Source organism: Ailuropoda melanoleuca, chromosome 13, assembly GCF_002007445.2.
Source record: "Ailuropoda melanoleuca isolate Jingjing chromosome 13, ASM200744v2, whole genome shotgun sequence".
Lineage (NCBI taxonomy): Eukaryota > Metazoa > Chordata > Mammalia > Carnivora > Ursidae > Ailuropoda > Ailuropoda melanoleuca.
Genome location: NC_048230.1, coordinates 75,470,167 through 75,485,961, shown reverse-complemented (window position 1 = coordinate 75,485,961; position 15,795 = coordinate 75,470,167). Strand labels below are relative to the sequence as shown.

The 15,795-nt window shown below is 47.1% G+C and overlaps 1 protein-coding gene across 3 annotated transcripts in view; it reads right to left on the bottom strand.

The window, feature by feature from the left end:
- Nucleotides 1-909: 909 nt before the first annotated feature.
- Nucleotides 910-15,795, bottom strand: part of PRNP (prion protein) — a 15,545-nt gene continuing 659 nt past the window's right edge. For 2 of the 3 annotated variants that reach the window (XM_034640277.1, XM_034640276.1), the window contains exons 2-3: nucleotides 13,918-14,013; nucleotides 910-3,302 (exon numbers count right to left, since the gene is read on the bottom strand). In XM_034640277.1, the coding sequence (XP_034496168.1) occupies nucleotides 2,519-3,292 (774 nt within the window). In that variant the 5' untranslated portion in view covers nucleotides 3,293-3,302; nucleotides 13,918-14,013 and the 3' untranslated portion in view covers nucleotides 910-2,518. The remainder of the gene's footprint in view (nucleotides 3,303-13,917; nucleotides 14,014-15,795) is intronic. The other variant, XM_034640278.1, reaches the window with a different exon arrangement.

The following is a 15,795-nucleotide window of genomic DNA, read 5'->3' as shown; positions in this document are numbered from 1 at the left end:
TTAAATTAGAAAAATGGCCCCAAATGAAAATCGTTCTAGAAATTTTTATGTTAAGGATTAAGTGTGAGGTTCCCTTATGGATGAGGAATGCTTTGGAGACTTGGTGGCTGTTGTTTTTCTAGCAGTTTGGTGAATGATGGGGTTTCAACTTGCTGACTTCTACCTTCCCATTTTTAGTACGAAGTTGATGCTCTCGTCGCTGCAGGATATTGGCATTTCCTGAGGTATTAACAAATAATTGTGATTTCATCCGCTGTTGCTTCTGTGATTATTTCCTGCTGTTGGTAAATTTCAGCGGCAGAAGAAAACCCGCCGCCGAGGAAAATCAAGGGTGCCCGGTGGGCTGCTGCCTTACTCTCTCTCGAAGGCAGGAAACAAGCGAAGCAGGAGTTGAAGGACTGTGACAAATGAGTGGCCTTTTAGAACTAACGTGTTGAATTTCAGTCCAAAGGGAGTCTGACTGTCACTGCGGCTCCCAGGGTCTGGGAGAGTTTATAACCTGCAGTTGGGGGTGGGGAGGGGCGGGGGACTATCAAATTGGTACTTGAGAGCTTGTTAAGTTGCAATTTAGTCAAGAAAATCCTCTATTTCAAAACCTAGGGCAAAAAAAAAAAAGAAGCTTCTAGGGCACAAGGGCTGTCTTCCTCTGTTGCGATTAAGTGCCTCTGCCTTTACCCAGTGCCCAGCACATTTAAGATACTTGCGGAAAAAATGAAAAGGCAGCAGGGAGCAGCTGGCGTGTGACTGGGAGCACGCTGAAGGCAGGACCGGGAGCAGGTGCACGGGACACTGGCTGCTGCAGGACCACGGGGACCAAGAGCGGCGCCTTGCTCCCAACACCCCCACCATGGATGGCCCTGCCAACGCAGGGCACGGTGGTGAATGTCCCTGCAAACACCACGGAACACACTCACTTAGCTCCTCTTTAATTCTAGTCAAGATTTCGAACATTTATACATTTTTTTAAATACAAGTACATGCAAAGTTACAAATATAGAAAATATAAAGTACATGCATGTTTCGAAGACCACGTTGGCTCTGTCATACAAAACTATTCAGTGCACGTTTAAGCCTGAGGACCACGCAAAAGGGTTTTCTACGTATTAAGTATTTATTTAGTACCTTACAAAACCAGTTGTGCATTAGATATATCAGATGTTAACTCCTCTAACCAAAATTTCTAAGTTTGTCATATGCAATATATATATATATATATAATAACTTTTTTTTTTTTTACATCGAATACCCGCACAGTGCAAGCCAGGAACACGGCAGAATGCTAATTTATCTGCTAGGTGATGATATTGAACGATCCAGACAATAATTTCACCTTACTTAAATAACAGTTAACAGAATTCCTTTTTTCCCCACTCTGAATGGATATTTCTATCATGTCCGGCCTAAGATATTTTTTTGGATGGGCTTCCATTCTTTGATTCAAAAGCCGATTATAGAAACTAGGACTTGACATAATTCTGGTTTTTGACAATTATGAGACAGCAATGAAGAAATGCAATCATTTTTGTCTACGAATTATTTTTTCCATTACGCAGTCCTCTAGGATGATGGTTATTTTAACAGCTGCACCTTCCTCTGTGTCAAAATCATTCTGGTTTCCAGGTAAACGAACAAAGATTTGCTTTCAGTGCCCGGAAGGCAGTTCATTTTTTTGCTGCCTTAATTATCTATAGTTTGGGGTATGGAAGGAAGGAATGCCACATGTAGGTGCTTTGAATATCCCAAACGGGAGCTTGCCTCCAAGGGCACCACTCCCAAGTGTGGGATATGTTTTAGCGTTTTTGTCCTGTTGGTTATGTTCATTCCCTGTGAAAACATCCTCTGCCGAGCTCTAGTATTGCATGAATATTTACGCTTCATACTATGGCTGCTGCGTAGCCCACACGGCAGAACGCAAACCATCGTCCCAGTTCTGTGCTCTCTGGCGGGCTGAGCCTGGGCCAAGAGTGAAGGATTTCTAGTTTAGCTTTTTGAATGAGTATCATGTGGCCTCCTTTCAAATTTGGCAGAAATGCTCTTTGCACAGGGAAATGCAATCGGGTTCTTCTAGAACGGATGAGAGACATTTCCCCAAGTTGCTAGGAAATCACTGCTAAGATGGGGTATTAGTGTACTGAGCTCAGCTGGGGAAGGAGCCAGAGGTTTTCAGGCAAAGGTATTTGAAGACTGTTTTGAGAATTGTTTTAGCCTCAATCTGCTGCACTAGACCAAAAAAAAAAAAAAAAAAAAAGCCCTAGGTCAACCAACGATTATTTGCTGTTATTCCCAGCCCAGCACTAGCATTGGCCCCTGAAGGACTCCATCATCACAGGGGGGCCCAAATAAATAGCATCCTGGGTCTGCTCCACCTTTCCCAGGGCCATCAGGGCCAAGGGTCTTAGCCTAGGAGTGATAAAGAGAGAAGCAGGAATGAGACACCACCACTAATGGGCTGTAGGTAGACATGCCCTCCCCCAGCCTGTAAAAGATGAAGGCGGTGGAGGGGGCGGGGAGGCCCTCCTCATCCCACGATCAGGAGAATGAGCAGCGAGATGAGGAGGATCACGGGGGGCGGGGAGAACAGGATGGCGCTCGCCCCCCTTTGGTAGTAAGCCTCGGCCTCTCTCTGGTACTGGGTGACGCACATCTGCTCCACCACGCGCTCCATGATCTTTATGTCGGTCTCCGTGAAGTTCTCCCCCTTGGTGGTGGTGGTGACCGTGTGCTGCTTGACCGTGATGTTGACGCAGTCGTGCACGAAGCTGTTCTGGTTGCTGTACTGATCCACCGGCTTGTAGTACACTTGGTTGGGGTAGCGGTACATGTTCTCACGGTAGTAACGGTCCTCATAGTCGTTGCCAAAATGAATGAGGGGCCGGCTCATGGCGCTCCCCAGCATGTAGCCGCCGAGGCCCCCCACGACCGCCCCCGCTGCCGCGGCTCCCGCCACGTGCTTCATGTTGGTTTTGGGCTTACTGGGCTTGCCCCACTGACCGTGGCCGCCCCCGCCTTGACCCCAGCCACCCCCACCGTGCGGCTGTCCCCAGCCGCCCCCGTGGGGCTGACCCCAGCCACCCCCGTGGGGCTGTCCCCATCCGCCCCCGTGGGGCTGTCCCCAGCCGCCGCCGCCCTGGGGTGGGTAGCGGTTGCCTCCAGGGCTGCCCTGCCCGGGGTATCGGCTCCCCCCGGTGTTCCAGCCGCCTCCAGGCTTCGGCCGCTTCTTGCAGAGGCCCAGGTCACTCCATGTGGCCACAAAGAGAACCAGGATCCAGCCGCCTATGTGGCTTTTCACCATGACGGCTTATCTGCAAAACGAGAAGGGGGTCAGCGTCCTACGTTTGCCGCATAATGAGCGAAGGCACCGCAAGAGCGCGTGCACGGCGGTCGCAAAGGCCCCCACTCCTACTTCTCTTGCCGCACTTAGGACAAAAGTCACTTCACATAAAGCGTTAACACAACTCTTTCGCCTCCTCTAAGCACAAACTTGACCTTAAGAGCATTTCTGGCTCTACTTCCTGGAAACCTGACAGAGACGGAATATCAGCAATGTTGCTTATGGTAAAAATAACTTGACTGATAAACCGGATCGGGGCTGGGTCAAATTATAAACATCTGGAGGGTCTGCCATAGCTTTGAGCACCTTTAGGGCAGTGATTATTGTAACCAGGCATGTCCTTGTGGGGACCCTGGAAGCTGTGCTCACCGGGCTGTCATAAGGGACACTGGCTCAGGTGGGGTCTGGGGCGTCTACACGGAGGGGAACCCTTGATCCACCAATATGGGTCTCATTCCCTTGTACCTGAGCAGCCACCTGTGGGGGCTGGGAGTGGAGACAAGTCCCTAGCTGCTGTGTGGACTGCTATGAGGATCTTGGTGTAGCCCCTTCTAGAACCTTCTGAGACCTTGGGGTGGCCCCTGTGGAAGTCTTGGGAGTTAGGAAGCCCCCCATTGAGCTTTACAAGAATGAACTTTGAAAATCGCTGGCTCCTGTCTTCTCTGGTCTGTGGGAATGAACGCCAGCAGGGGGTGCATCTCGCCTGCTGCTCTCTCATCAGGGGCTGGGACGGTGCCTGGCAGAGCAGGGATACAACAGTTACTTGTTAAGTGAAGGAATTCACGCCCTCTGAACATATAAATGCCTGCAAGAACTTCCTCAAAGTAATTCTCAATACAGTATTTTTTGGAAACAGGAAACGTGCAGGATTTTGCGAGCCCTCTTGTAAATTCATCTTCTATAAAAAGAGCTGCTTAAAGCGGGATAAAAATGCCTGTGTTCACAAGTCACTGAATGAGTTTTAGTTCAACATTTAACGGCTTATGAGGGACTTATTTTCTCCTCATATATGGTACCAAAGATACACGTCTTATAGAAAAGGGCCGGTACAGTTCGGGAATCCACAAATAAACTAAGTTGTCGTGGATCATAATTTACAACCCTTTGCAGAACGTACACTCGTCAAATGAAAAGTCTCCTTTCAGATGAAACACCTCATTTACCGTGAGCGCTCAGTTCTAGGGGCAGAGATCAAAGACACACACATTCAGAGGAAGGAGACTAATGAAATAAGTAAATGATTCACCTCCCATTGATGCTTCGATATGGAAAAGTCTTGGTGGCCATAGGTAAATAAAAATATATTTGAAAGTTACGAAAGCAGGTTCAACTGTCCTGACCATGCCAATCAATCAGGATTTCCAGAGGCTCTTCTGGGTCGGGTCAGAGGGGCAGGGTCCTGAGACGTGCCGCCTGGCCTTATCCTCCAGCCCCTGGCATTAGTCTTGTGCAGGCCTCTCCTGGCTGTACTCCCCACGTGCTCGTGGGCTCTAGCTCTCCAGCTCCCCGCTGCCCACCCTTCTGCTCACACTCCGCGGGGAACTGGACTAGGGGAGCGCCACCCCAGTCAACAGCTCCCAATCTAATGGGGTTTCATAACAACAACTATTTCATTCACCTCAATGAGCCAAACCGAGCCAAACCTAGCCAACACCCTGGAGTTCTTTTTTAAGATTTTATTTATTTAAAGTAAACTCCATGCCCAATATGGGGCTTGAACTTATGACCCTGAGATCAAGAGTCACATACTCCACCAACTGAGCCACCCAGGTGTCCCCCAACACCCACTCCAGCGTTATTCTTGAATTTCCTCTTTCTCACAGCACACAATGAATCTACCAGCAAATGTTATCGGCTCTACCTTAAAAATAAATCGTAAATCCCAAAACTACTCACATTTCCCAGCACTACTTACTATCCTGGGTGAAGCCTCTGTTGCTTCGCATCGGGGTCTTTCAACAGCCTCCAACCGGCCTTCCTGCTTTTCCCCTGCCCCCCACAGCCTGTTCTCTACTTAGCAGCCCAGAGGCTCAGACAACCTTTTTTTTTTTATGTAGGTTACACCATGCCTCTTCCCTCCCCCCCCCCCAAGTGGCACTCCTTTGCACTCAGGGTAAGACTCCAAGTCCTGACCATGTGGGCTGGGCCCCATGTGACCTGCCTCCAGCTGCCCACCTCTCTCTGGCCTCCTCCTGCTCCTCACACTTGATAAGCACGTTCCCGTCTCAGGGCCTTTGCACTTGCTGCTCCTGGGCCTGGAAGGCTCTCCCTCCAGTTGTATGGCTCCAGTCTTCTCTGATGTCACCTCTGTGGGGCTGCCTATGCCACTCTACCTAAGTCAGCAGGCTGCATCCTATCCCCTTGTCCTGCTTCATCTTTCTCTGGAGTGGGGATGCCTACCTGACATCTACGATTTACCATTTGCTTACTGTTCGCCTTCTCCATGGGAGCGCGGGCTCTCCCAGGGCGGGAGTTTCCTTTGTTCACAGCAGTGTCCCTAAGGCCTAAATGGAGTGCCTGGCTCACAGCCCTACACAATAAATGCTGACTGAATGCACGAGTGTGAAAACATCGGTAATAAAGCATAATAACCAAACTAACAATTAAACTGTTACAAAAGTGAACCATTATTCATGAATTTTCAAAACCCTCTTCTCCGCCCTGGCCCCGCTGTCCAACATCTACAGTCCAGTTATAGGAACGTTGAGTTCAAGTGCCATCTGCCATGGGAGCTCTGGCTGGCCGGAGAGGAGAGCTGACAGGGTTGGGGCAGGAGGGAGACCCTGTTGCAAGGGGATGAATGCGGAGACTGGCTTTGAACATGCCTGGTCACAGCTCTGTAAGTTCGTAGAGACATGTGAGCAGAGGATTACACCACCCAGAAGGGGAGGCACAGAGAGGGCCTCAGTCCTCGGGAAGCTGGGCGCAGGAGGCAGAAGGGGCCACAGGGCATTCAGAGCGGAGACAGGCCGTGAGAGAGAATACTGGCGGGGGTGGGGACTGCAGGGGACTTCCTGGGAGAGGAGCCTCCACGTGTGGTGGAGAGGCAGGCGGGTCAGGCAGGAAAGGGCCTCACCAGCAAGGTGGGGGACATCCCGTCTTCCCCGGGACAGTTTACACCTGTTGTTCCTGGTGCTAATATGAATAGTGCCCTTTCCATTCTCAAGACTGTCCTCTGTAGGTTACTGTAAGTAGCCTAATGATAAGGCATGTTAAGTCCTGTGGACTTGATCCTGAAAGTACTAGGGAGCCAGTGACGACTTCTGGGTTCTCTTTGAGAAAGAACTGGAGGAGGGACTGGGGCCTGTGTGTGTGCGAGCACGCGCGCACGTGCAGGGAAACTAGTTTCAAGGCTCCTGCAGTGACTGAGGTAGAGACGGTGGCCTTGCCAGGGAAGGACGGTCATGGATGGTCTGATTGGAAGGTAGCTTCTGGAGGGCTTGGTGTTTGATGTGGACGGTGAGAGACGGGAAAGGTCAGGGTGGCACCCAGATTTTGGCACCGGGCAGCTGCACAGATGGACACAGAAAGTTGGAGAAGGTCTGGAGGGAGACAAACAATGGGCTCGGCTCTCACTCTCATCACGCTATGTACGTGAGACAAGAGAGACCCGGAGGCAAGAGGGCATCAGAGCCGTGCACATGCGTAGCTGTTTGGTGCTTTATTAAAGCGAATATTGGGTAAGGTTGGCTAACCACAGAATATGAGGACAAGACTGTTTTAGAATCAGCTGACAACAATAAAAGCAACACTTAGTTATGAAAAGTATTAAAAATAGCAACGACATTCTGAAGTAGAGACTCATTTCTAAACACTTAAGAGGGACTCAAAACTTACAGGAGACCTTGGAGAATCTCATGTTTGGGATGAAAGGAGGAAGATCTGATACTATTGTATGCAAACCTGTCACTCTGCGAATGAGGCTACCAAGACTCAGATGTCAGGTGTCACACCTAGGGTTACAGCGCGGGTGAGTGAAATTGCTGGGGACGGAGACGGGGCTTCTGAACTCCGGTAAGATACTCTCTGTGAGTGGTCGGCTTGGGGTCCGATCCTCTGGCACATTTCCAGACGTGAAGGGCAGAGCCGACAGGCTTTGAACCGTGTGGGTCGTCGCCCCTTCGGGTAAACGTGGCCTTGGCCACTCGGTACGGCCACCAGCAGAGGCGCCAGGAGCTGCAGTGGCTTCAAGATCACTCCGGGGACTGGGACCCGGACCGCGGTGGCGCCTCCAGCTCGGAGTCTGACTCTACCGATGAGCGCGTGGAATCTGACCCCCAGCGGGGGCATGATTTCTACAGGACTCTGTCCTCGTGGAAGAAGGACCCCTGAATTTATCAGAAAGATGCCACCTTCTATCAGAACAGCACCGTCCTCGGAGAGCGAGGACGCGCCAGCGGACAAGAGAAGCAAGAGAAGATGCGGCCTGCGTATGTGAAGGGCTACGGAAGGAAGGTTTTCTTGGAGAAAGAAGGCAAACTCGGCCGTGGAGACCTCCAATCGGAGACCCCCGCAGATCTCGTGGAAAAGTCACGCGGAAGAACAGGAACCGCTCACGGAAAGCTTCCGGGCATTAGTGGAGGGAGGAGGGCGGCCAGGGCAAGGACAGCGCTGGGCAGGGGGCTCGGGGTGGCTGCAGGAACACGCGAACGCAGGGACAATCCGGGGGGATGCGGACGAGCCGGAGCGGCTGAAGGGGCAGAAGGACATTCCCAGCCCTGACACCCCGAGACCCGGCCCGCCTGCAGGAACACTACAACATCCAGAGCTGGAGGCGGCGAGCCGGGCTCCCTGAGAAAACCTGCGCGCACAGGTCTGAGCCGGAGTGGCTGTAGGACCAAAGGCTGTACCACCGGAAGGCCCAGAACTCACGGAAAGAGAGGCAGATCTCCGAGTCACTGTGCCCGGAGGAGACGGGCACACTCACGGAAGCCACAGGGAAGCCGCAGAGAGACAAAGCCAGGCCACAGGGGCAGCTGCTGGCACCTGATGGGGCCGGCAGGAAGCAGGCCCCGCACAGGAAGGGGTGGGCCCTATGTCACCCACCCAGAAGCCAGTCCCCCAGAGGCGGAGGAGGGGCAAGGAGGCCTATCTCCTGGGGCCCAAGGTGACACTTGGTAGATGTGAGTTTAGTCACCAGAGACTGCAGGCCTTTGGCCTCAACCCCAAACGGCTGCACTTCTGCCAGTTGGGCAGGCAACGGAGGAAGCAACAGGGTCCCAAGAGCAGCCCCTGAGCTTCAGGAAGTAGGCAGGGGCCCTAGGGTTCCTTCCCTCCAGTCAAACCCCTGGATGCCTCTCCCTCGTTCACCATATAGACACTGTGTTTACTGTGGGCAGAGAAGTCATCCTATCTCACAGATGTGGAGATTGAGGCCTACCTGACAAGCTTCCCACAGCATCTCACCTTGAGACACACCTTGGACCCCAGCCCTTAAATGCTGGGCCCAGCCATAGCCATAATCAAGTTAAATGGCTTTATTAGCCTCCACTGGCCACTGTTCCCCCTACCACCCCCAGACCTTGGCCAGGTAGGGGCTTTGGGACCAGGGAGGGGCACAGGTGGTCTGGTGCAAACTACAGAACTTGAGTCAGGCCCTGAGTGGGTGTCCGGGAGCCCTCCCTCCCTGCCCTGTGAGGAGGGCCTAGCTGGCGGGAGACAGGCCTACAGGCTCTGCCCCTGTCTGTATGGCCCTAGTTCAGAGGTTTTCGGGACTGATCTCAGCTGTGCTTGTCAAAGGGGGTAAGAAAGGGAAGACACATCACCTCCAGATTTCAAGCTCCCACACCCAGCATGACGTAAATAAAAAAAATAAATAGTGAAAAACAAAAAAGACATTAAGTATTTGTCAGAGGTCAATAATACCTAAAGGTCAATACTAAAAACAAAACAAAACAAAACAAAAAACTCTTAGCAGACTAGGAATAGTAGGAAACTCCCCTAACTTGATAAAGGTTATATAACAAAACCAGCAAACATACCTAGTGGATAACCTCTTCCTTTAAGATCAGAAATAAGATAAGGATGTCCGTTGTCACAGGACTGGAAGTCCTGTCCAATGTCATAGGCAGAGATAAAGAAGTAAGTGGGGCTAGAACTGCAAGGAAAGAGCTGGCCGTCATTATTTGCAATTAAAGTAATCACACACAAAAAAACCAACAGATTTGTCAGAGATGACAAGAGACCCAGAACTAGAGTTCAGCAAGGCTGTGGGATACGAGGTTGGCCTAGAAAAATCAACAGCATTTCTCTACACCAGCAATAATCAACTAGAAAAAAAAAAATCAAGAAAGAAGATAATCACAACAGCAAACCGAACTGTCAAGTATCTAGTACTTGACTTACTGAGAAAAAATAAGACTTGAGCAAAAAATAACTCCAGTAAAGATCACTGAAGATGATCTGTAAAAATGGAAAGGTACTCCATGGCTTTGACTAGGGTGACTGAGCATTAGAAAGACATCTGTCAATCACGCCCCAGCGAACGTGTAATTTCAATAAAATGCCAATCCAAGGTCCACCTGGGTTTTTTGAGGAGTTTGATATGCTTACAAGGTTAAACGAATGTCCATGAATAGCAAACTCAAATTTAAAAAGGAATAGAAAAGAGAAGGGAATCTACTGGATCAGACATTAAATCCTACTACAAAAGCCAGAGCAGTAAAGAACACACAAAGTCTAGAACAGACCAAACGGCCAAGGAGAGCAGAAGGGCACATTCAGAGATTGGCCCTTGTATATATACTTCAGTAGGGACTTGATATACAATAAAGCAGCCACCGCAAATCAGTGGAGAGAGGAAGGCTGTTGAGCAGATGCTTCCAGGAAAAGAAATATGAAACGGGATCCCTAACACCACGTGCAAGAGTGTACTCTAGATGGAATACAGACCCAGCTGAGAAAGGGAAAAGCACATTGTTAGAAGAAGAAACCATAGGTGAATGCCTGTGTGACCTGGAGAAGGAGTGGGGGAGGGCTTTTTAAACAAAGAACACAAACCAAGAGGCAAATAAGAATTTTTGACGTGAAAGTTAAGAATTCTTGTTTAATGCTACGAAGGACACTATGGACAAAGTGGAGAGGAGTACATAATGGTAAAAATATCTGTAGTATTTACAGCCAACAGAGGATTCATTTCTAGAACATACAAGGAATTCTTAGAAGCAGTAAGGAATAGTAATAAACAAAAATAGACAAAAGGGCCAAAAGATACAAAAACTGGTAATTGATAGAAGAAGAAAAGCCAAATGGGCTTGAAATGATATTCAAAATCACTAAGAATCAGATAAAATGGGACCACAAAAAAAATGATATATCACTTACACTTATCAGTTTAGTCAAAAAGAAAAAAACAACCAAACCAAAACCACAAGAGAGCTGAATGATGCCAAGAAGGCAGGGTGTGGAAATAAAGGAACCCACGTGACTATCAAAGGAGTGTGGGTGGTGTAATTGAACAGGAAGAATGAAAATAAATTAAAAGATTATTAAACTCAAAAAAGAAGAAAACAGAGAAAATTTCAAAATAAAGCATCATAGTTATAAAGAAATAAAAAGAGATGAAAGTAGAACTTAATAAATAAAACCCAGAAAAATGAAGAATTTTCAAATAAAATCGAGTGACTTGGAAATGCACACCCACACAAACACACCCCACTACATAGCTCCACGTGGGGACTGGGAAAGGCCAAATAACCTTAGAAAGTGAAGGCTTTAAAAGGCTAACCACCTTCCAAATGCAAATGTGTTTTATGAATTAAAAATCTGTGTGGGATGGGTTGCTTTTCTGTTAAAATATAAATTATAAATATGGACTTTAGAATTAATTCAGTCAACAAGTACTTATGGAACAACTAGCATATGCCAGTTTTTAAATACATAGAAAACTTGAACTGACCAATAACCATAAAAGAAATGGAGGAAAAAGTTGCCCTAAATTACATATTACAATGTAATATTTATAGTACAATATGTACTGATTCATTCACCAAATATTTAAATGTCCTCTAAGGTTATAGCATTGTGCTAGTGGCTGGGGACATGATGGTGTATAAGATATTTCACTTGGTGGGTGATGCCATCTCCTGAAATGAGGGAGACAGGTGGAGGGCCTTACCTGGAAAGAAAACGGGGGACTGTGGTTTGGACACGCTGACTTGGCTACGTCTATGAGACGTTCAAGTAGGAGTATTAATTTAGGCAATTGTTTAAGAGTCCGGAACTCAGCAGAGAGAAATGTTAGGGCAACTTCCCCTGAGAAGCAGTGTCTATAGCCAAGGGGACAAGGGTCGAGATGGAAACTCCAGCAATTTAAGTGCAGGGCTCGTGCCCTTAGTCACCCAGCCTCCACCACTACAGATGCCAAAAATCCCCCAGAAAATACCACCAAACTGATTTTAACAGTTTAGTAAAAGAAGAGTACGCTGTGACCAATAAGGGTTATTTTAGGAATGCAAGGATGGCTCAAAATCAGAGCACCTCTGAACAGGCGAAGATGACAAAACGCTAAGATTCTCTGCAGATATGGAAAAGTTTTCCATTAAAATCAACCTCCGTTCTTGGTTTCTTAAGTTTAAGCTGTTAAAGTGTCCATAGAACTAGCAGGCAGTCCCTTTCCATCAAGAATTGCCACCACACACACAGGGCCTATATTCTATCTTAACAGAAAAAGGAAAGGCATCCCGTCAGTGTAATGAACAAGACAAAAATGCACGTAGTTGCTCTTATTTTCAGATTGTTATGGAAGTTCTAGCCACGTACAAGCTTCTGTTTGGAAAATCGGCCTAAAATGTCTTAGAATAAACAAGTAAGCTCATTAGGGTGGCAGGTTTTGAAATCAATACGTAAAAAAACAGCAAGTCCACAAATTAATCATAATTAGTGAGAAGACTGAGCACGGATGAAACATTCCATCCATGATGGCAATAAAAGATTTTTACAGTATCTAGGATTTAACCTAAAAAAGAAACAGGAGTTGTATGAGGAAAGCAAAAGAATTTTACTGAGAGACGTAAAGGAAGACTAGAAAGAAGAAAAAAAACCCCAAAAAACCCAGCCATACAATGTTTTTGGTTGGGAAAACCAATATTGAAAGATGCCAATTTATCTTCAAACAACCCATCAGAGTCCACACACTTTCAGTCAGAATTCAAAGGGGATTTTAAAGAACATGATGAAATGATACTCAAAATTAAGAAGTCAGAAAAAAATCATTGACCAGGGAAAAAACTTAGGGCATGCTTGGCTTGCCAGCTATCAGGATACATTGGAAAGCTACATGAGGCCTTGTAAAGATCACGTGGCATTGGTACATGAACAATGGCAGAGCAATGGAACTTGAGAGAAGGTACCAAGAAGATCCATAGATTATTACCCTGTTCATCCTATTCCCATTTATACATGGAGATAAGACAGGGCTGGTGGGAACTAGCTTAATGATTGCGTGCCAAGGGCCAAACTTCTAATACTTAGAACACATTACAACTTGAATCTTAACTGGTTAAATTGGGAAGTGGCACCAACCAGCTTCTCCCACCCCCCATAGCCCCCAGGAAAATTCCCTGTCTTTCCAGGGCTAAGTAGAACCTTGTTATATTTTAATCTTTTTGAGGACACTGCCCCTTAAAGAATCTGATGCAAGCTATACAACATTTTGCAAAACATTTTGGGACGTGTGGTTTGCATTGGTACCCTGAGGCCCAGGCCTGGAGGGAACAGGGCAAGGACCCCCAACCTGGTCTATCATCAGAATTACCTGAAGAGTTTTTTGAAAAGCAAGTTGCTGGAGCCTATCCTGGGCCAACAGCCTGCGAGTGTCTAGCAATGGGATCTGGGGAGCGATAAAAGATTCCCAGGGGACTACACTCCTAACCAGGCTTCAAGAACTAGGTCCCCAGGAACACAACACTTAACCAAATTTATAATGCTTTTCATGAAAGAGCACACTTCCCTTGAAGCGATCACATGATAGTTCAGCAGTAATACGTAGAACACAGCAGAAGAAAAAGGATTAACAAATTGAAATTAACAAACTGGAAAAAAAAAAAAAAGCTCCCAACTTTGAGGGCTGCCAAGCACGGTATTCACTCCAGGATTATTTTACAATGCAGCACCATCCCTGGGTTAGACGCCGGCACAATGTGAATGCTTAATACACAGCAGTTCACAGCTGATACAACTGCCCTCAGTGAGGAAATAAGATCCCAGAGGCAGAATAGAACAGGTAAGATAAAACTAGGGCTTCCAAAACCTTTCCCCTCATAAAACCTTTCATCAGCTGGTGGACAGTCACCTTCAGTGTTAATTTGGTACAGAAACGTTATGAGATTACTGTCTCATTATATTATTTTTTAAATGGCTGTTTCCTTACATAATTCAACCTGATTGGAGAGAAAGCCGTGACCCTTTCTCTGCAAAATCAAGCTGAATTTGCAAGGATGATGCAACGGGTAGGAGTTACATATGTAGAACCAAGTGGCTTCCCGAGCAGGGGCCTGTGATCAGAGCCTTTCCAGACCCTTATTTTCTGTGACATTTGGAGACTTTTCAACCATCAGAAGACCAAAGAGATTCCACAGGGTACATACATCTGTTGTGGCTCAGCTGAGCTGGACCGTGTCTCTGAGAAGACAGACTGCTTCGGCGTGGCTGAAATACTCAGTTTTCTAATATAACCAGGAATCCTTAAAAACAACAACAAAAAAGAAAAAACTAGAATCGGTAAGTAAATCTAAGAACTGATTCCTTAAAAGAAAAACCTATATATAAATTACTGAACCACTAATAAATCTATTCAAGAAAAAAATGAGACAAAATTTAAAAAAAAAATGAGGTCATATAAAGAAACAGCAAACAGGACACAGAGAAAACTGTGGGTCCGTATCACTTAAAAATTGAGATATGTGACCTATTTAAAAAATTGCATTATTTAGTAAAAGCAATGTACCAACAAAAAAGAACATGAAAATCACCTCTCGCTTCTGTTAAAATGTCCATTTTTTGGTGCTTTTCCAAAATTCAGATTTTCTACACATGCATTCACGCTTGAGTAAATAGTTTAGAAAACTGCACTTTGACTTGTCAGTTTCCCCCCATATATCAGAGGCTCCAAAATCATGACTTTTGATGGTTATATAATGCTCCTACCGGTTACTGTGCCATGATTTTCTGAGCTACTGCCCTGCTGTTGTACATTTAGGTTGTTTCCCAGTTGGTTCTAATTTTAGATCATTCTGCACCATTATGCACGCGTCGCCCACATATGGCTTTTTTTTTTTTTCTGTTTGCTTGTTTCTTCCATTGCAGGTAAGTCCCCCAGGAGTAGGGTTTTCTGGGTCACCACTTCTAACCTCTTAATGCATTGCCAGGTTGTTTTACAAAAAGCGTGTAGTAATTCACAACATCCCTACTGGGGTGTGAATAGGAAAAGAATAAAGGTATACAAACCAAGGGTCAGTTTCACCTAAAATTAATCTTGGCAACAAATTCGGAGGTAGGTTTCACTTCCTCTGTTCTATGAATGGACATGAGCAGGATTAGGAAATTAGGTGACCTGTCGGACAGTCACAAAATCAGTAGCAGAGCCATCTTTGTAACCCCAACACCCCGCCACATCCTCAGATAACTGAATATGCAAGTTTCATGGCAACTGTCTTACAGGGGTTGCTGTAACTACTACTGGGATCGTTTTTGTTCATTTAGTAGATGTGAAATGATAATGCAGACTTGCTTTCATTTGCATTTTATTCTGCAAATGAATGGTTCATCATTTCACCATTTATCTATTATAATCTTGACATTTTCCTTTTACAAGTATGAAAAATTTGTGTCAGATACAAATAAGATACAAATCACATCCTAGCTCTCTGCTTTCTTTCCTTTCTAGCTAGTTCTTCTTCATTTTAAGAGCTCCTCGGTGGTTGTGTCGGTTAAATTGTTCCTTTTCACCGGTGATTTCCCTCTTTCTTCTTAATAAGGTCTAAGAGAGTTGTTCATTTTTCCAGAGGTCTCACCTTTTTCATTCAATTTTCTGTTCCTATTTTTTTTCTGGTAATTTGATTTGTAAAAAACCTTTAATCCTATTCCACCCGGAGTTTTTCGCAAGGAAAAGGGAAACGCCTCAAACGCTCAGCATGTGGGGAACTGCTGATTAAACCGTGATGCTCTATGTGAAAGAAAAACACTCAGCCACGAAGGTAATCATGATCTGGGGCAAGGAGACATGAGTCCCCGGCGGCCAGGCGCTCCCGGGCCCCAGAGAAGGTGAACGCGGCCGCCGCGAGGCCACACCCGGCCGAGGCCCGAGGCCCCTCCCACGGCCGCCGCTCCGGGGCCGCTCCGCCAAGGGCTGGACGGGTGCGGCGGCCTCTCGGGAGGAGTCAGCCCCCGGCTCGGGCCCCCAGGCGCCCCGGACTCCTCTCCCACCGAGGCCCTGGCCCCGGGCGGGCGCCCGCTCCCCCGCCCCC